Here is a 22,370-nt window from a genome sequence, read left to right on the forward strand (position 1 = left end):
GCACCCCCATGATGCTGTTTCTTTGACACAACATCAAGTATTTTTATTTTATTTTTGAGGAATCTGTAACCAGTTTGCATTCATTCTAATTTGCTCTGTATTATTGACTCTTCTTAGTTACTGTAAAGTATTACGATATCCTTTATTACCATTGGGGTTAATACATGCTAATTAAGTTCTACCTCTAACTAAGTTGTTATGCAGTCATCATTTTGCATCATTGAAAGAAGGAAGTCCAATATCTTTGTTGAGGGGGTGAGACTACAAACACCCCTTTTCTCGGTCAAATAGGCACCAAATTCTAAATGTATGTTACATTTCGACTACAAATATGACACACTTTCAATAAAGATTAATGTTTCTACGGGTGAAATGCTCCTTTAACTTAGTTGTTATGTAATCATACTGTATGTGGGCTATCAGAGTGATAAGTCATAAGCTGGTCATTATTTCTGCTATTATTAAGTTGTATAATGGTAATATGATTTAACTGTATTTGGCTAGATGGTGGTAAGCCTGAACCTCTGGTTATAGTTTGAATTGTGTACTAAGTTGTATATTGCATGGGGCTAGCAAGAGATTGCAGGAGCGGCATTGTTATACTGCTTTAGCCATAACCTTTAGTACGGTCGAGTTTGTTTTCAGAACCTGCGCAACGGCCGATGTGGGACGATACGATACGTTTCCGCCATTGCTCAACTTTTTAGACAAAGGCTTTGTTAACATCCAGCCTTGTAACTCCCACGTGTTTAGAAAGTTCTTTCGTAAAATGTGCACCACAGAATCGAACATTTGGCCTGTATTGTTCTGAAATGTGTACTCAATCGGAAGGCCAAAAGTAGTTTTTCCCGGAAGCCGTAGCACAAAGTTGTGCACCGGTTTGAACTTGAACGTGCCCCCAATGAAAAACTGCCAAATTAGAGATGTTTTAACGAGGAAGTATAAGTCTTGACATCAGAAATTTAAAGAGAGGCTACAGAGGTCAGATAGAGAGAGAGACAATGGGCTGAAAATGACCCAGTACTTTTAAAAGAAAGGTATAATTTATTTACGGAACTTCCTTTTGCTGTAATGTTAGCCAACCACAGGTTACCTTTATCACCGCTGAAAATGAGAAGGATGTAATTTGGTCCAGATATAGATCCTGATTTGTAGCCACTTGCCAGCATTCTCCTAGCAAATTATGCTAGCAGACGTTTGTGCAACCCGGTTTGATTTCAAACATTTATTTCAAAGATTTCAGTTGCTGAGTCTGACATGAACTTACTCAGTCAATCTTAAATATATCAAGTTTATATTTTCACAGAATGTTCTTTTTATTATGTAGGATAATTAAATTTACATTTTTGCACAATAAATCATCTTATAGCTACAGACATGATAGGTCTTTAAAGACTGAAAATAGTGGTCAAAAGTAATAGCAAACATAATAGGTCTGTATTATTAAATTGCAGAAGATTTTTAATAAGCCTTGTATTTTTTGTAGAAAATTGGTGTGGTACGAGGCCCAACCTCATATTCTTTTATAGGGCCCAAAAAACGGTAAAGAAGAGGGCATGAACATGACATTACCTTCGGCGAAAGTGACTGCGGTTATGTCCACTGAGTGCACTCTTAGAAAGGATGTTTTAATTTTTTACACATCATTGTGCGGTAAGCTTTTAACAAATTATGTGTTTTTAACACATTATGTGTCGTTTTGTGTTGATTTTGTGTTCAAGTATAACACATGTTGTGTTAAAAGTAACACAAAATGTGTTGTTTCAATAATAACTCAGAGATGGGTGGATTCTGGGACAACGCATTTACTGTGTTGTCCCAGAATCAACACTAATGTCATGGCAAAAAGTCAGAGCGACAGCATTAGCATAGCGTGACAAACAGGTCTAAAATGGGAAAAGTAATTGTATGATCGACTGTGCAAAAAGATAAAAAAAATTGGAGTGATCTTTTTCCAGACTGCAAGAAACAAGAAGTAAAATCAATAGCAGTAGCCATATGTCAGGTATGTAAAATTTTGGGATTAAAAAACCTATAAAATACACCAATGAATTCACCTCTTATTTTGTGTAATTGCAAAGCTTCGTCAGTGAGCCTTCATTAAAAACATCCATTATGATGAGCCTTGTGTACTACAAAGGTGGGATGGTTTAATAGTTTTAGGCAAGACAAACATACTGGGTTGATCACTTCCGTTTGCCGCCCGGTATGTGCTATCGTAGCTTGTTATTGTTATTCGTAGTATTATTATTTGTGTTATGTTTTTTTTATTCTAATATCTGAAAATGCCTTTGTCAAAAGCTATAAAGTCTAAAAAAGTTATTACATTTTCTTTTACAGGTTTAGGATGTTAACAAGCATATCCACTGGACATTGGTTATTCTCGTCTTTGTCAGATCCTTAAGGCTTTATGTATGAAAACGGCACCATTTCAGCGTAGAGCATACAGAACCGGAAGCGATCTACTATGTTGAACAGAAATGCGGAAGTAAGTTGCGCATATACCCTATTGCTAGTGGCGCCCCTGCATACACTGAATTTTTTTTTTTTCATTCAATTTACTCAATTTTTTAAGGTAAGTGGTTGCAATCAATTTATTTAAGCTACATTTAAACAAAAAAATTAGAAAGGCAAAACAAAACAAAAACCTTTTGTTTAAAAGTAGCTTAAATAAATTGATTGCAACCACTTACCTTAAAATAATTTAGTAAATTGAATGAAAAAAAAATACAGTGTACACATACAGGAAGTGTGCTTCACCCTCCTGCTCAATAGTTGGCACTAAGGGGCTAGTCTGCCAACTGCCACCAAGCACCACAAGAAGATTTTGCTTTAACACAAATATAACTACAAATAAAAATAATTCTAACTCAAAAATAAATATAACTAATGTTGTTTGGAAAGATTTTATTTAGTCAGCATTTTAGGTATGGCTAAATAGCTTCTATGGACAAACCCTATTTCTTGCTTACATAATAGCATCTATACTAGCATAAGCTAAGTTCTTTGAGTCTTATTTGTGCAATTCTGTTCAGTACCACAAAATTAATTTACCATTAATACCTTCTCTATCAGAGGCGGCCGGTGACTTATTTTTTCGAGGCCGCACAATGCGAAGTTCGTCACAACATGTATGTAGCCCATCGTGTGTGTGGTTGGTAATTTCAAAATATGTGTTCTGTGTGTCGAGTGTTCCTACAGTATGTGCATCACAAGTCATGTCAAAATAAGTGCCTGCTGCAAACGCGTCTAAAGGGGTTTATGATAAAAGAGTTTGCCAGATACTTGCATAATCTCATGCGTAATCAGAGTTTACTGTTAAGGGAGTGTCTTGTGTGTATTCTGTGAACGTGAGCTTCTCTTTTATCACAAACGTAATTATTAAAAATAATTATGAAACAGAACATTTCCAGAAAAGTAAAATTAATAGCGGGGTTAGGGCTAGTTTGTCATGCTCACATCATGGCATCTTCCTGCAAAAGACATAGTGGCATATCAGTAGAAGATCTGCTGCTGAGCGTTGCACAATGGTTGTTTCTTTCGAAGGTTATGTAAGAGTGCATATGGGAAGTTAACATATCCTGCATCTCTGACATGGCGTGACTGTGGCTGTACTGCATCTAAAACAATTTAAAGCAACATTTAGCTGATTCCTTTGTAATTGTGCATTCATGCACATTTTAGGATCATGTTAATTGGAAACTAACAAAAAATAAAAATCTAAAATGAACTAGTGAAGGCAAAAAGTTAAAAATGTTAATATACTTTGAATATACACACTCACTTTCATATCAGTTTTAACCTAAAATCCTATAACCTCAAATAAACAGCTGCAGTGATGTGCAAGTTGAAAACTACAAAAAATTGTCTCATACATATCTGCCCTTTTTGTTTTTGTGAAAAGAGTAAATTATTTTGCTATTTTCAAAAACAGTGATTGGGAAACTGTTGCCACAGTTTGAGCCTGAGACTAAGGTACATTGTGGTTATAAACCACAGATGGTATCAGCAATCTGAGTTTCTGCAGACTACCTGTTGTCTTACTAAATCAAAGTTTGCACAACCATACTTATTTGGTCTTCGGTTAGGCTTTAAAAAGCAACTTCTACTGGCACTTATTCTTTTACAGCAGTCAGCAGTGTGAATGCTTTCTGAAGGTGGATGGTGTGACAAGCTGTAAATGTGCCTACTTTTTGGCATCTTAAGTGGGTCATTACTGCACAAAAAAAAAGAGTTTTTGGTTTCATGTAAGCAGTAATGACAAGAGGAAGAGGTTTTACCACAGGTGTCATAGAATTCACAGTTGACACTGAACTATGAGTAAAGACAAGGACACAAACATGAACATTGAAACTTGTGAAGATATATAAATCTTGTGGTGAAAAGCAAGATTTGAATAATATAGTTATAGTAAACTTTTGTCTCAGCATTTTACTCTACTGCTTTACCTTACTTATCACAACTGTCAATAACCAATCAGAAGAAAGGGGTGGATTTACAACTGGGGTAATTTACCTAAAGTGCACACTGACAAACTCACCGAGTCACATTATCATTCAGAACAAAATTAGTCGGACTGTGAACCTCTGTGAGTATCATTTTTAGATAATCAATTTTTATTGGTCGACTATCGATAATACGTTATTACTGCTGGTTTTATAAATAAGATGTGTTTTTTAACATTGCGTGAAATGCTTAATTGTCTGCACATGCAAAAATTCTGGTTTGTGTTTGGTTCCTCCTAAAACTTCTATTTCCCCAAACAGTCTCAGGAAAATGACTGAATCTTCCACAACGCTGTCACGGAATGACAGCAACACAAGCCAAACTTGTGATGTGTTCATCTACAAGGAATCGGCTCGGATTCTCTTTCCCATTTTTTACTCCCTGGTCCTCATTGTCAGTGTTGCAGGCAACAGCCTGGTTCTTGGCATCATCTGTCGAAAGAAACAGAAAATGAACTCGACCACGATATACCTGATCAACCTGGCCATCTCTGACACGCTCTTCACCTTGGCTCTGCCCGGCAGGATCACTTACTACATCCGTGGCTTCGACTGGCCTTTTGGAGATCTGTTGTGCAGGCTGACCGCCATGATCTTCTACAGCAACACCTATGCTGGCATTGCCTTCATGACTTGTATCAGTGTGGATCGCTACTTGGCCATGTTGCACCGTCAGAGATGTCTAAGATTGAGGAAAAACAAGGTTGTGAAAAGGATCTGTGCTCTGGTATGGACGGTGGTTATCCTGGAGACTTCCCTGCTGCTTTTCAAAAGCACCTTTGAGGAAAGATCACCGACGCAACGGACATGCATGGAACTCTTTAATTTTGAAGGACCACGAACGGCATATTTTCTTCTGGTTGCTTGCGTCATTGGTTTTTTTGTGCCTTTGGGACTCATCGTGCGCTGCTACAGCCAGGTCAACTCTAAGCTTTCCAGGATAGCAAAAGAGAACCCGATGACCAACAGGTCAGGAAGCAGCGGTAGAGCAAGAAATACGATTCTGCTCATACTTTTCAGCTTTGTGGTGTGCTTTATTCCCTACCACATTAACATCATGCAGTTTGCAATCAGAAGTCTGATTAATGATCCCACTTGCGAGGATAAGAAGAATATGAAAATGTCCCTGCAGGTAACCTTTGCCATGATGAACTTTAACTGCTGCCTTGACCCTGTCATTTACTTTTTTGCCATCAAAACCTACAAGCAGAGAGTGATAAGCCTTTTTAAGACCTACATTTCAACTCCATCTTCCAAAAGCACACAGGACAACAGCAGCAGTAACACATGAGTGCCAACGTTACTTAAATGAAAAAGCAGATAAAGGAGGGCCTGGACTAGATTTTTAGGCTGAAAAAATATGAATATTTTAATAGCTTTACTTTTATTTTTTTGCAAAAATACATTACTTTTAATGGTGTATATCATCTCATTTGTTTTGTTTTGTTTTATTTTTTATTACAATTTATTGGTTGTTTTTTGAGATAACTGACAATTCTGTTTGTATAGGGTGTACAGTTTATATGAATTTGTAAATGATCACATTATTTCATCTATGCCATGGGTTGTTTTAACCAAGTTGGGTAAATATTGGTATCAACAGTACCAACAGCTGAGTTAATAAATAAATATATTCTGGGGTGTTTCCCAGCATAGCTTAATTTATACCAAATTGGTTGCTTCTGTTTTAAACCAACATTAAACATCACTCTTTTGTTTATGTAACATATTTCTCTGAATGATTAATTTGCTATCAGTTTCTGATAACTTGGTGAAATAATTTGGTGGAAAAATCCCACATAAAGGTCAAGAGGACTAGAAACCGATTTACAATTCTAAGAAAAAATGACTGATTGTGTAGGTGTATGATTGACATTCTGCAGGGTGCTGTGGGAAAACTCCTTACATTAGTTTTGTGTAATATTAGTGTGTAACCCAATGGGGTTTTCCTTGTAATGTTTAGCTTAAACTTTTTAAGTCACTTTCACCCACTGAATAAAGATCATCAGTTTTATCACTCAGTTTGTTGTGTTTATTTTTTCATCATCTCTCTCTATAGCTGCCACCCTAATTTGGCCTTTACGTATTAACCTAGGGGAAAACGCAACAAAACACCACAACAAGATACTACTTAATCAGAATCACATCTCAGCGTTTCTCAGAATGCGTTGCGTTTGCTTTGGGTTCTTTGTACTCCTGCATATGAATCATCTCTCGTACATCTAACTGAAATGTTACTGTGCCACAGCGATGACTTCACCGTCACTCAGCACGTGTGTTTGATGGGTGTATGTGGGTGCTGTATATAGCAAACGCGGGAGCGCTGTTCTCTTTCCTGCTTAATTTCACCAGAGCTTTAGAACAGGATATCAGCATACCCGCAAGCACATTAAGCACGTTTTTTAGCGCTACAGGTGGTCTGCTAGGCTTTGTTGTGTATTCCATGTAGCTACGTGTCTATAAATAAATGTGACAAATGTGGCAGGCATGAAGCAGCCCTACAAAAAGCAAGGATGTAGGTGGCATGTGATGTAGGTGATAAAATCATCTTTGTGAAGAATATATGCTCAAACACTCTCATCTAAATATGACATTGATTCTGCTAAAAGATTAAAAATAGGCCTTCACACACATTTAGGGTGAAATGTAGTAATAGCACAACATTTTCTTAACCTCACCACTTATCAGAATCCATATCTTTTAACAAATTATGTAGTAGAAGACGTTCATGGGGACAGATTTGTCTTTTTTTAGTCAAATGAATACAACAACTTTTTTCCATTTGGTTATAAAGTTAATGCAACTTAAATCTAAATCCTAAACCAAAAACAGAACCAGATTAACTAAACTTATGATGAGGTAATATTTAATAATAACCAATATCCCTAAATTTAAATCCCTTTATTCCCTTAAAATTTAAATAAGTTCTCTAAACTTCCGTCTCAACAGAGCTGTGTTTCCTTCTTTTGGATCTGCTCATGAACACCACTATTGTATGCTGTTATACACACATACACAGAAAATAGATGATGAATTCAGATGCAAAAGCCACTAAATGCCACCTCCATCAAAAATGAGATAATGAAAATAACCAAATGCACTAGGCACGTGTTATATGTTCATCAAATGCCACTTTAAAACTGCTTAATCTCGGCCTCAGACCATTCAGAAATACCGGTTTGTTGGCCGAATTTATTAAACACCACGTCAATTTTTCAGCAAAGTCCTCTAAGTGCACGGAAGATTAATTGAATGTATGACGCGCGTAAAACAACCTTGGATCACATTCAAATTGAGTGCCTTGTTAGTACTTGGATCTGAATATGTGCCAAGTGTTGCCAACTATTTTCAAAAGTCATTTTTTAACTCACTGTTATTTATCTTTAAGGGATGAGTTGCTACAACTTATAAAATGAAGTTGACATATTTCAACTATATTTTATAAGTTATAACAACTCATCTGTAGTTATAACAACTCATCTCTAGTTAAGATACATAATAGTAAGTTAAAATGACTTGTAAATCGGAGTTGATTAAACAAAAAATAATAAAGCAGCAAAGTGATTTTTTTTACAGTGTATTAAATATTAACTGAATGTTACCCATTAAAACAGCTTGTCAATGTACACATTGTTAACCAGCAATATTACTTTAACTGAACTGTAAAAGACCAGTCAAAAATTGTGTAAGTAAAGTTTGTTCATGTTTATGTGTCCGAACAGTTTCAGTTTCATCGAAAAAATAACAGATTTGTAGCTAGTCACTTTTTTGTAAAAAAAGTCACTAAAGGGGTCTGAAAAGTCATTAAATCTAGCGACAAAGTCGCCAAGTTGACAAAATGGATCTCCGTACCCCCTAATATGTGGTTCACAATTTCTTCATTTATACATTCTGACTTTCTTTATTTAAAATGTTTCTAGTTGCAACTTTAGTTATTTTGCTATGTGGTTAACTATGTCTAAGTTTTTTTTTTTTTTTGAAGGGGAGATATTTGTGCTCATTGCATCTAAACTCTTTGATGTTATCTTCAATTCCTGCATCAAAACCTTGTGTCTCTTTTACAATGATTATACATTTAGTACATATACAGTTCATACAAATAAAATGCAGCATTAATAAAGATTATAATATCCAGAATATATGGATTCATTTTCTACAAATTTCTAATACAATAGTAACATCAGACTATGTTGCGTCTGTCAGTCCAAGACCAATTCTGGATGTCTACACAATGTGCAAAGTCTGCTATTTGGACATCTTACCATGACCCCACTTAGATACCAACATGCAGTTCAGCATTTGAACGCCTAGGTAACTTTTTTGACGTCTAATAGATGTCCAGAAAATTGACATTAAATGCTGTAAAGGTGACTACTCACACACTCTTAAAACGAATGTGTTAAATTAACACATCTTGTGTCTAGTTAAGGACAACACATCTAGTGTGTTGTCCTTAATTTAACACATCTCTGTGTTATTTTTGGAACAACACACGTTGTGTTGTTTTAACACATCTTGTGTTGTCCCTTTTATTTTTTATGAACTTAAATGACACATAATGTGTTAAAAACAACACATAATGTGTTAAATATTTTAACACAAAATAATGTGTTAAAATTAACACATCCTGGATGTGTTAATTTTAACACACTGTTTTGTGTTAAACTATTTAACACATTATGTGTTATTTTTAACACATTATGTGTCATTTCGTGTTGATTTTGAGTTCATATAAATAAAAGGGACAACACAAGATGTGTTAAAACAACACAAAGTGTGTTGTTCCAAAAATAACACAGAGATGTGTTAAATTAAGGACAACACACTAGATGTGTTGTCCTTAACTAGACACAAGATGTGTTAATTTAACACATTTATTTTAAGAGTGCATGACTTAATGAATGTTAACTACTTTTAGCTGTTGCTGAATTTGTTTGTCACTCTCCCTTGGGAAGGCATGGGCTGAAACGCGTTGGAATGTTTACCTTTTGTATGTCTTGGCTTTTTTATTTAAAAGAGTGCCAGGGTCTTCTAAGTTTTGTTTGATGGACTACGATTAACCCTTGACTTATACTTTCCCCGATGCACTCTCTTCCGTTGGACTTTCTATAACTATAGGTTATTTGTGATTAAACATTATTTGTTATTTAATTATTTAATCCACAATGACCATGTTTGGACTACAATTAGCCCCTATACTGAGGTCCAACGAACGTCAATATTGGACGTTTAGAAGTTTGAAAAAATACACTGTCTGGCGTCATAGTCTGCATCTTCAGGGGAACAAAATTGGACATGCAAAAAGACATGCAAAAGATGTTTTGACATCACATTGCTCAGTGGGTAGCAACCTAACCTTAGTATGACCAAACTTAAGCAAACATAGATCATATCAAGTAATGTCATGCAGTGAGACATCCAAAATGCACCTTAAAATTCGACATCATTGAACCCACAGAACCAAAAGATCACTGGTCAGTGAGTTTGCACATTTTGGATGTCTCAGTCGTGCGTAGAACAGTGACTAGAGAGAAAAACATCCTTAAAGAAAAAAAATACTCTATTAAGACATAAAAATTTTGCTTTCTGCAATAGTGAAACGTGTGTTATCTGCACTGTTAGACATTTCTGTAATTTTTACAGTTATTTACTGTATATCACCCAGTATAATACTGTAAACTATTTATACAGTACATAACTGTAATTCGCGTTGCATTTTGGGAATTTTCGGTGACATCATACATCATATACAGTAATCTACTTTATTTTTGAAAATTGCTGTATGCTACTGTATATTTTCTAACAGTCTTTTGGCGGTATTTTCCTTATTCACACAAATCCTTATTTTATTTTTCTCAAAATCATCATTTTTGACAATTGTATACACACAGGCGTTGACTTATTTTAGCTAAGGAACCATGTAGCAGCACAGGTGTTCAGAGGACCGATTTCAGGAGTGCACATAAACTGAAGAGTTTTCAAACAAGCCTTTCCCTGGGACAGCGGCGCTTTTCAGTTGAAGATACACGAGAGGAGAGAATGAAAAAAGACCAGCAAGGTAAAATAATCTATATAAGTTATTTATTATCAGACCCGCGGTTGTTGTTTACACGAACGGGACATTTTAAAACCGTTAACCGGACGTGTTGCTTAACGTATAACGGTAATATTAGTTTGCAAAGTCAGTATAAACCAAATTAATAAATCATACTATGTGTATGCAAGGCTACGAGGACGCGGGGTGCATTAAATTACACGCTAGTGTTTTCCTTTTATAAAACTATTATGAAGAAATGCTTAACGTAGCCTAATGTAAACGTCAATGATATGAAAAGATCAGATTTAACGTTACCTGAGAGAATAATTTATTAATATAAAAGCATATTTAACAAAGTACCCTAAATTACATGAAGCTGGGAGGAAAACTCTAAATGTGTAAGTTACCACGTTGTGTTTATATTCTCATCCGCTTGGCTTTACCTGTTAACGTTACATAAATTATGCGTTATTAATAAGGTGTATAACTACATTTTATCTTTCAAATTCGTTAAACTACGTTAAGCATTTTAGCGTATGTTATGTGTGTGTGGTGGCCAATCGGAAAAACATTATATTTTAAATGTGAATATGTTTAAACATAAATGCTGAAACCTTATTTGCATAAAATAAAGTTTTAAAATGTGTTTTTGTTTTGTATTAAATTGCTTTTGAGGACAAGGTAGCTGTACAGTAAATATTCAGCCTCGATCAGAAAACCATGTCCCACTGTCACACACAGACCTGTGGCCATGTGTAGTGATTTGAGTAGTGTACATCTACTCTGGTTATCATTTCAAAACAGTATTTACTGAAAAATATGAGTGTTTAGCATCATGTATTAAATGTGTTAAATATGTCCTTTTTTCCCTGCATTTATTCTGCTGTCTAAAATTCTTTGGGAGGATAAATTAAGGAGGATGTAACAAAATACACTGCAAGAACTGGAGTGAGGATGAAGAGGACAACAGAATATCCATCCTTTCTTCACCACCTCACAGAGTTTGAGTGAAACAACTTGTATTAGGTGAGACACTTCTCAATAAGATACATATATGGGTTAGTTAGGTCTCCCTAATTAACTATCAGCTGTAACAAACAGTTCTGTAATAAACTGTGGTTCAAAATAATTATGACCATCTTTCTTTTGCTTACAGGACTCACAGGATTATTTTATAACAAGACTGATTATCTTATAACAGAAGTATGGTATTTTTTTGAAGATACTGTATTATTTCTTATGACAATTCATTTTGATGTGCATTCAGAACTGTAAGTTGGTAAGTACATTTACTGTATTTACTGTAAGTAAAGGCTAAAGAGTATATCTCCTCTAGTTCTAAGTTCTAGTTCTAAGTTCTAACAACGTTCCCAAAGGTCCCAATAATGTTAAGCCAACATAAAAGTGTCCAGTTTTTAAATTGTTTAGGAATGTTTCTTGATTGTGCGAATGTTAGAGGAATGTTACATTTTATTTTCAGACAATGTCATGTTTAAATGTACTCACAATGTTTAAAACACATGTTTAGTATATTTTATGAATGTTTATATGCAATATTTTAACAGAACATTAAGAAATAATGTTTTTCAACAGTTTGTAAATAATAGAATGTAATGTTTTTTTATCATTACAAGCAAAAACAATCATAACGTTATTTGGAACTTTGGGAACATTCAAGGAACGTTCTTAGACCTTTCTCTGTGGTTGAGCATTGTGTTAGCATCATTAAACGCCATGGGTTCAAACAAGGGAATGCACATGCTGATAAAATATTTATACTTTGCATTGCACTGTATGTTATTTGCCTTTTTCTGCAAATGTGAAGATAAATGTAAAGACAGACAGTCATTGTTTCATTTTAAACCAGTTCTATTTTAAGAGAACTTAACTAGACTAAATAAAATGGTCACAAAAAATTTAATTTTGCTATTATGATGCTGATTTTGTGGTGTTATGGGTTTTCTGGTTACAGTGGTAGTGGATCATGATCCCCTCTCTAGCTTCAAAAGTAGGATGCAAAATGTATAACACCAAATCATTAAAGCATAACTCCATGTAACTTGACATAATTTAAAGTCGTCTAAAGGCAGACATGATTGGGTGTGTGAAGTCCTATGCCAAAGACTCTCCAAATACTGCATCTACACATTCTTCCTGATGTGGATATTTTGTTGGTATATCCTGGTTGTTGCAGACCTGACAGTAAACTTGACTGTGAGCATCCTATCCATCAGGTATAGCTGTTTACTTGCATTACTCATTTAGAGAAATGACGGGTCAAAATTGATTATATGGATTATATTTTCATCACCCCTTTTTGTATGTCTTTGGGACACTTGAAATATATAGCATGTATAATGTGGAGCCATTTTATAATGCGGTCACAGACTACTCCCATTGTAACTGGAAAACCAAAGAAAATCATTGTTTAAATTATACAATTATAATTTTTGGATTAACTAAACCTGTAATCAGTGATATATGTATGTATGTTTATAATTTATGTTATTTTAAATGTATTAAATGAATTGTAATTTAACACAACTTCTTAAAGTATTTGTATTGTTTTAAATAAAGGCTTCAATATTTGAAATTGTCTCTTTGAATTAAATGTTAGCAGTATCTGTAGGTTAAAATGTAAAAATTAATTTTATCTAAAAATTATAGCTAATTTAAATATAATAAAAATGAATGTATAAAAAAATAAAAAGAATAGTAGTATGTTATACAGTAGTATACTGCAAACCTGGGTTTTTTACGGTAGCACACTGTATTACATATTTACAGTAGCATTTAAATACTGTAAAATGGAAATACAGTTTAGAACTGTAAATCTTATTTACAGTAGCCTACTGGCAACAGTGTTGCCAGTAGGTTACTGTAAAAATCCTTGAAAATGTCTAACAGTGTGGTTAATGGAAAAAATGAAATGAAAATTGCAGAAGTAGAACAGCTTTCTAGACTCTCAGAAAAAAATGGTACAAAAGCTATTAATGGGACAGGACAGTGCCCATTTAAAAGGTCCTAATATGGTAATTTAGGTATACATTTAAAACCAATATACCTTTGAAGTACAGTACTAATAAGGACTCTTTGGGTACAGAGGTGTATACTTTTTGAAAAGGGAGAGCTATGTGGAAACAAATTTAAATTAGGTCACCAACACTTTCAGGAAACTTTGTTATAAGGATTGGTAAAAATTATTCACTTTACATTGCACATGCACAGAAACATTGCATTTTCTTATGTTTTTACAAAATGCCCAGTACTTTTCAATAATATTTTTTAATTTTAGAATTTACAATGATCATAAGTACACTGCATATTTTACTTTTTACTATCAATTTTATTAGTAGTGCTCATTAAAAAAAGCACAGTTTCACTATTTCTTACAGTATTTTGCTTAAGAACATATCATTATATAATGTGACATAGAAATATCAGGGGGATTTGGTTTGATGGATTGGACTTCATTCTCAACACACGTGCACTAGTTTGTTTAAAATCAAGGTTGTCTTGGTCAGAATTTGTTCGTGTTGATCCGAGTGTGGTTTTGTTTTAAATATGTCTACATGAACCAAACTTAAGGCAAACTGCAACAGATACTGAATCCAAATAAACAAAGCAGGGACTCTTGTACACGCATACAGTGATGTGCTATACATTTCTGAACATCACAGCAATCTTTTCGCATATCAACACACTGGCAGCACACTTTGTGCTCAGGATGTAATATGTCATTGTATTGAAATTTTCAGTGTTGTTATACAATGTTACATTTTGCAGACGCTTTTATCCAAATCTTTACCATGCATTCAGGCTTAAAATTTGATCAGTCTATGCATCAAACCCATGACATTGACACTAGGACCATTCTCTACCAGCTGGGCTATAAGAAAACTGTACATGTGACACATTAAATATTAAACTATCTCATAAATTCAAAATACTTCAAAATCAACACCTTTACCTGTTTACAACAATTCACACTTTCATGAACCAATAACATTCCAGGTTGAGTTTTGGTTGCACATGAAAGCATGTTGTGTGTAAAAGTCATCACAGTAACCACTGTTTATGTCAAAAAAGAAACCTTACTTCCCTTTCTTCCATTCCAAGTCCTACTTGAGAAATAGTAATGTGTTACTGCCATCTAGTGAACTAACACAATAACAGCAAATTTCAGTAGAATTCATATTGACAAATTCTTGGAAAGTTTTCTATTAATAATAATAAAAAAATAATGGATATGAATGCTACCCTTAAAAATGAAAACATATTTTTTTTCTATGAACTGTGACCTGCTTACATGTTATGCTGTTACATCACTAGTTGCTTTACTGATAGCTATGTTTTTGAATAACCCATCTAAAATTGTATTTAAAAGCTAAATATCCCACACTTTAATGTTGTCTTTAGTCAATCAACTGAACTATTTAGGCAAAGTCATAATGCAGGAAATAGTCAGAACAAAAATGAAGTTATCACAGCTATTTCCTATGAGAAAGATTATGCAATTTCACTCTAAAATAGTGCTAAATAGAAGATGTTCACTGGCTCATATAATAGAGGAACTACTTTAAGTGATATATAGCATAAGTATAGCACCTATGTAACCACATGGTCCTTTGTAGAAACATAAGGGTACTATAGTTATGCTATAGCATGACTTAAGGTTCTACATTGGCGCGATATACTCTAAAAAAATGGTGCTAAATAGCACTAAAAGCTCATAATCATAGGGGAACCATTTTAAGTGCTATATAGCATATATAAAGCACCTATGAAGAACCATCCGGGGGTGATATAGCACCACTATAGCACCAGATATGGTTTCACAATATTGTACACAGGTATTACATAGGTGCTATATGTCACTTAAAATGATTCCTCTGTGATTATGAGCCAGTTAACAACTTTTAGTCTTACTTAGCAGTGTTTGTTTTAGAGTGTATAGCAACTAAAGTGGTATCCTATGATTACGAACCAGTGAACCACTTTTAGTGCGAAATTTTTTTTGTGTGTAAACGAATGATCATAAATCCAATATCTAAAAGTCAGGCACATGCCCTCAACCTACAGCTTTGTCATTATAAACATGCACTGAAAAAATATTCTGACCTTAATTAAATGTAACATAATTGAAATTTATCCATTTGAACATATTTTTGGTATTAATGAAAAATATCAAGTGGTTTCTAGCCGTTTTAAATCAGCCTATGAGAACATGACTCATTTAAGTTAGGACATTAAATTTTTTTTTGTTAGCGGGAATGTCCAGTTCCCAGCATGCTTTGCATGAGACTGCAAAATGAGAGTAAATATCAAAATAAAGGGTAATTTTAGGGATTTTTATTTAAGATAAGAAAAGAGGGGGACTTACTTATGTTTAGTAGGAGTTTCTGTTTTGATGTTGGGTTTTTGAATGGTTACCATTGTGCAGGTGAGTAGAGCATTTGCTTAGGATGAGAACTGCCCGGTTGACATGTATCTGTTATAAAGTGTTGTTTTGATCAAAAAGAATTACACTATTGCTTGTTTTGAAAGCATTTAAATTGGAAATGTTTATGCCATAATCAGTTTCCGTTTCAGTTGTTAGTTATGGTTAGCTTGCTACACTGTCAGAAAAAAAGGTACAAAGTTGTTCCTTTTTCTGTCGCTGGGGTGGTACCCTCAAAGGTACCTTTTTGTGCCTTTATGGGTATACAACACATTGAAATGTTGTACCTTATGGGGTACAATATTATACCTTAAGGAACAATTTTGTACCAGTTCAATTTTAGGGGTACAAAACAGTTTATTGTACCTTTGAAGGTACACAATCGATCCTTAAGGAAACGTATTAATGTACCCCAAAAGGTACAACATTGTATTATGTTTATATACCTGTAAAGGTACAAAACGGTACCTTGGGGCACCACCCCAGCGACAAAAAATTTACAGTTTTGTACCATTTTTTCTGACAGTGTAATGTGTGCTGTTGCTGTAGTATAATAACTTTATATTTGTAAATTTAAGTAGAACTAACATAATTAGATAATAGAAGCATTGGTGAATTTAACAAATTTTTACTCAGATCAACTCAATTTAATTGTGCTATGGTAAGTAAAAACAACTGAGTAAGTTCAACTAAATGCATATATCATGAATTTGAGCAAATTCAAAGATTTTTTTCAGTATGCATATGTTGTAATACAGTATTTTACCACATGGTTTTGGAAAATAGATCAACATTTCCAAATGGAACATATCCAGACAGCATCGATCAATCAGGTTGTAAATGATAAGAAAACTACTTGTTCTCTTTTTCCACAAAATGCTATCAGTGAGGTTTCCGGATACAGTGGTAAACATGTTTTCGTTCACCAGCTAACCTAATACCAAGTTGTGTGAAGTCAGCGAGAACATGGTTACCACAAACTCTAGCTTCCTGCAGGGTGTTGCAATCTTGCCTTTACGACCATTGGCCCTTAAATATTGCATTTGAATGCAAAGTATACAAAAATGTGAGGAGTGAGTATACAAATTTAACATAGCTTTTTCAATTTTCAATTCAATTACATTTTGTTACAGTATAAAGTGCCCTTCACAAATCACTACATGGAATATTAACAAAGAAAACACAGAAAAGCAAAGAACAACAAAAGCATGGCCATTTAAAATATAGTTTAAAATTATTTGAAGATACAATTTATTTCTTAAATATTAAACATAGTCTAGGATGGAGTACATGGAGGTATTCAAATTGGTAGAATAATGCAATAATTATAATCCAATTGCAAACGATATATGAGTATTAATGTAATGTACTAAAAATGTGTATGTCATGATGGCATCACCACAAAAACCCAATTTACACATCATATAGTGAGTGCTTCTAAACACAAGGCTATGGTGTGTTTTAATTACAAAACACATACTATACTAGACAATACAATACGTATATTACGGCTTCACTTCCGTAAGCATGTTCTGTTCAGATGGTGTTGAAAAGGATTTCCTATTTCTAACAATATTTGATTCACAGTTCGCACAACTATAACAACTTCTCCTTTTCACTGACCAACAACAAACTAAGTTGTAAACTCTCCAATTTTGCCTTCCTGTGTGAAGTCTAGTTGTGAAAAGCTATACATTTCCACCCAAGAAAGACATCCACTTTATTTTTATGAAGAGTTCATTGATTGTTTTTATAATTGACTTTCATATTAATACTTATTCATCTTCATTTTGAGCTATGATGCCATTTAAAATGTAACATCATAGTCTGATCTAGAGACCTAGCTACTTTCTGAGAAGCCCATGCACATCCATCCATCCATCCATCTTCTGTACAGCTCTTTCTGTGATTGGTCGAGTGCTGGCGCTTATCTCCGCACACCTCACCAAAACAAATTTTATGATGTAACCCTTGTCAAAACTTTCAAAGAGAACGTTTCCTTAGCATTATTATTATTGCCTTTGTTTATGACACTCAAAACAAAGGCATCTGTTTCGCTATGACTCAAAACAGAAACTTTTGACTATAATTCTAAAGAAATGAAAATGTCAGCAGGCACTATGTGATCTCGGTGGTGTCTGTGACCCAAATGACATTGCCACATGAAATTGAAAAAGGTTTTGTATTGGTATTGATAGAAAGCAATCTATGTACCGATGATTTAAATAGCAGCATTTATAAGACAAGCAGACAGACAGTCTGGGTCTCTCATGTGTGTTTGACTCATGAGAGTAACATCACATGACTAACCACCCCCAAACACAGTCATGCAGACTTCTGTAAATAGCCTTTATTAGCAGCCTTCAGCAGATGCTGTTTAATGCCAGCAACACAGATATTACAACCTTCTAACCTACAACCAATCTTTTAAGCACAATGTCATAGTCTTCAAGTTAAAACAATGTGAGAAACAGTATCAGAGACAAAGCATTGTATGCCACACTACAGTTACAGATTCATTTTTACCCATGGGCACAGTGTATCTGTGATCATGTTTCAATTCCGTAGTTGCAGTAGGTGTGAAAACCACCCTGATTCGCAAAACATAAACACATGCCTATAATCTCCCTAATGTGAGGTGTGACCGCTTTACAAGTTAGAAAAAAATATACTTTTGAGTTCTCACCATGGTTGTGTTGATGCAATGATGTTGGAAGGGTGGAAGTGCATTTGAAACAGGGGGTCGTTCTGTGAAAATCGTTACTTTATTGGAGATGTTTCCTGTTTATCACCATAACTTTCACAAACAGTCAAAAAGAGAAACGATCATCTCACTATGAATCACATTGACAGAAAAGCATTACAACAGCCTCATAAGCCTTTCTAATGTTCTAATTTTGCAACTTAACATTAGAAACCAATATAAAATGCTTACAGAGGAAGACACTAGTTGCAGGATTGAAATTTGAAAAGTAAATGTGGAATATTTGTTCATTACACTCCTGCCTACCAGAGAACAGAGAGGTGGGGGTTCAGGAGAAGGACAAGGGGCAGGCAAAAGGTAAATACAGTCCATTGGGCCAGGGCGGTGTAGACGGTGGGAGGAGCCAAGAGCGGAAGATGCCAGGTGAGGACCCAGAAAACAACCAGGACAGTGGCCCATCTGGGAATTGACAGAGTGAGGAGCCATGGTGGATGTAGACAACACCAGGGGGCTGACTGACAGAGACAGAGCCAGTGGAGGAGGAGCCCAAGATGGAGAGCCCAGAGTCAGGGTGACACCAAGTTTCTGGAGTGCCAAGGCGGAGCTGGTGGCTCAGGAGACAAAGGAGGAAGCAGGGATGTGGAAGACTGTGTTGGAGCAGGAGCAACAGAGGAACAAGGTGGAGCTGGAGTAGCCCCACAGAGCCTTAATATTAAGTTAATGTCAACACTGCGAACTCTGAGTCTGGAGGAACATACTCATCTTGGCATAAGGACTGGAACAGACAGGGAATGGACATGGACTGGAGGGATCCGATGGGCTGACCTTAAGGTAAGTTCAAGGTTCGGGCATAGGTTTATGGTGAGTTGGAGCACTCCGCTGGTTTCAAGATGGGATTGGATAGTTGGTCAATTTATCTATCGACAACTTACATGGATCAGGATGCCATCCAGACCTATCCGAAACCATGCACTGGCCATAGAATCACTCCAGCTCACCAAATGGAAAAAATACAAAAGAATCCTCAACATATAACTCCAGAGATCGACTTTTCCAGAGATTGATATCATGCTGGTAAAGTCTGCTATACTGTAAGAGTGTGGCAGAACATAAACGGGAATGTTCATCTGTAAAATTGGAATGGATATGTCATGGCACAGTTCTGTGATATACAAAGCTACTGCCTGGTTAAAGATTTTCAGAATAAGTGTTGAAATGTAGCCGGTAAAAGTAAAGACTTTGGCTTGTGATGCCCAAGTGTGCACTGTTACCTTCTTTGTCCAAGGTCAGATTATTTGCCGCATATTCTTCATTTACATAAGGCAATTCAGCTGTTCCCGCGGTTGTGGGCACACAGTTAGTCTCATGTATTCATACCTTCCTACTTTAGGTCTGGGAACCTTGGCAGCTTTGAATGGCCAAGGACCGCCCAAGAAGCAATATGACTGACACATAAAGCAACCACTCACATTTTTGCTTTGTGCCGTGTCATGTTTAGGGACTTGAAGATGTCCCCACAATAACAGACCAGCGTGCAACCACCATGTTTCGACGTCTCTAAAGTTTTTAACACCAATAGCAAACGCGTTAAAATACCTCAAATCGTTTTTTTCACATGCAGCGTTTATTCGATCTTGATGACGCTGTTGATGATGTTTAAAGAAAAGTATTCCATAAGCATCAGAAATTCAGCCGTGGGCTTGACGTCTAAAACTGAGATTAGTTCACAGTCAGCTTGCTCTAGAAAGTTCATGCACTGGCTTGGCAGGGTTGCCAGTTGCCATAACAATCAAATCTATCCCATTGATCCTTTCTCATATATCAAAACTGCACTTTCATAAATAAAATACTTTTACCTTTATACTGACACCAAATGAACCGAATTCTTCTACATTTTACAAAATGGAAAAACGTCTGCGTCAACAAAGTTATCTGATTCTCTAAGAAACCGCATACTTGGCAACACTGGTTTACCGCATTAGATCGTTCCAAAATGGCGGACTCGCAATAGATTCTGCCCAAAAATAGATTACTGAATGGCCTGAGAACAAGTGGATCAAGTGGATTTGACGCAAAAGTATTTGATACATGTATAGTATGTTAAGAGCGTCTCGGTTACGGATGTAACCCTCGTTCCCTGAAGGAGGGAACGGAGACGTCACGTCGTGACCGACGAATTGGGAACTCGCTTAGAGAGACCAATCTGCTTCGAATACTACTAAAACGCCAATGAACTTGGCATTGAGATATTTGCATAATGCTGGCGCCGCCCCGCCAGGTGCGTATATAAGCAGCAGGTGCAAATGAGGAAATTAGCTTCTTTTTCGCTGAGAAAGCCGGAAAGTGTGACCGGCCGTAACAGCAGGTGGCAGCACCTGTGGCGACGGGACGTGACGTCTCCGTTCCCTCCTTCAGGGAACGAGGGTTACATCCGTAACCGAGACGTTCCCTTTCAGTCGGTCACTACGACGTCACGTCGTGACCGACGAATTGGGAATCCCTACCAAAACGCCACTAGGGGCTGACCTCTTCCAGTGTCTGCGTAAAGCCCTCCGGTTCCACTTAAGGATAAGGAGAATTAGGTTTTAAGGCAGAAGGCCGGGCACTAGATGTTCCTTTAACCCCACAGAAGTGCCAGCGACTGGGAAGCGCCCTACCTGAGCGGGATAGGAACGCTGCGGAAGCCACCACCCGTCTTAAGGGTTAATGGTGGGCGAAAGTCAACCGTAGTTGAGGTAAAATGACAGCCGTGGCTGTGTAAGCAAAGCAGTGCTCTGCTAAGGGAAACGTGGGCTAGTAGGATTAACCCCACGGAAAAATACTCACAAAGGAACCCGGTGGGACACAATGTGGAGCCCGAGCCAACACGTAGGTTCGCGAGGATGCAGCTAGTGAAGGCTGACAGCCAATGCTCCGCAACAAAGGCTGCCAAGGCAGCGGAGGAAGAACAATTCAAACCATTACGCATTTTTGTTCTGAAGGCCTTCCATACTGATACAGTTATGAAGCATCAGATGGAGGCTGCAAGCCGACCTGTGAGACTGTTCTCCGTGCTCCCCCTGGTGAGGAAAGAACACGAGAGGATACAGGCTCGATACGAACACTGTAAAATCTAATGAACGTATTAGGTGTCGCCCAACCAGCAGCTCTACAGATGTCTGTTAGCGAGGAACCACGAGCTAGAGCCCAAGATGAGGCAACGCTCCGTGTGGAGTGCGCTCTCAAATTAAAGGGGCAAGGAATACCCTGAAGATTATAAGCCAGGGCGATAGTATCAACTATCCAATGAGACATCCTCTGCTTAGTGACAGCTTTCCCTTTCTGCTGGCCACCATAACAAACAAAGAGCTGGTCTGAGGTCCGGAGGCTTTGCGTGCGATCCACGTAGAGTCGCAGTGCGCGTACGGGGCACAACAAAGCCATGGTTGGGTCTGCGTCCTCCGGAGGCAGCGCTTGCAAGCTCACCACTTGATCTCTGAAAGGAGTAGTGGGAACTTTGGGCACGTAACCTGGTCTGGGCCTCAATGTTACACTTGAGGCAGCAGGACCAAACTGAAGGCACGAGTCGTCAACAGAGAATGCATGTAAATCCCCTACTCTCTTCACTGAGGCCAATGCTAGCAGGGTCAGAGCTTTCATTGATAAAAGCTTCAGACTCACAGACTGCAAAGGCTCGAACGGGGG

At 36.5% G+C, this 22,370-nt stretch overlaps 1 protein-coding gene across 1 annotated transcript; it reads left to right on the forward strand.

The window, feature by feature from the left end:
• The first annotated feature begins 4,075 nt into the window (after positions 1-4,075).
• Positions 4,076-6,515, forward strand: LOC135733053 (G-protein coupled receptor 183). The gene is made up of 2 exons (XM_065251369.2): positions 4,076-4,588; positions 4,767-6,515. The coding sequence occupies exon 2, from the start codon at positions 4,777-4,779 to the stop codon at positions 5,794-5,796; it is 1,020 nt and encodes a 339-aa protein (XP_065107441.1). The 5' UTR covers positions 4,076-4,588; positions 4,767-4,776; the 3' UTR covers positions 5,797-6,515.
• Positions 6,516-22,370: the final 15,855 nt, after the last annotated feature.

Source organism: Paramisgurnus dabryanus, chromosome 15 (genome assembly GCF_030506205.2).
Source record: "Paramisgurnus dabryanus chromosome 15, PD_genome_1.1, whole genome shotgun sequence".
In the NCBI taxonomy this organism is placed as follows: Eukaryota; Metazoa; Chordata; class Actinopteri; order Cypriniformes; family Cobitidae; genus Paramisgurnus; species Paramisgurnus dabryanus.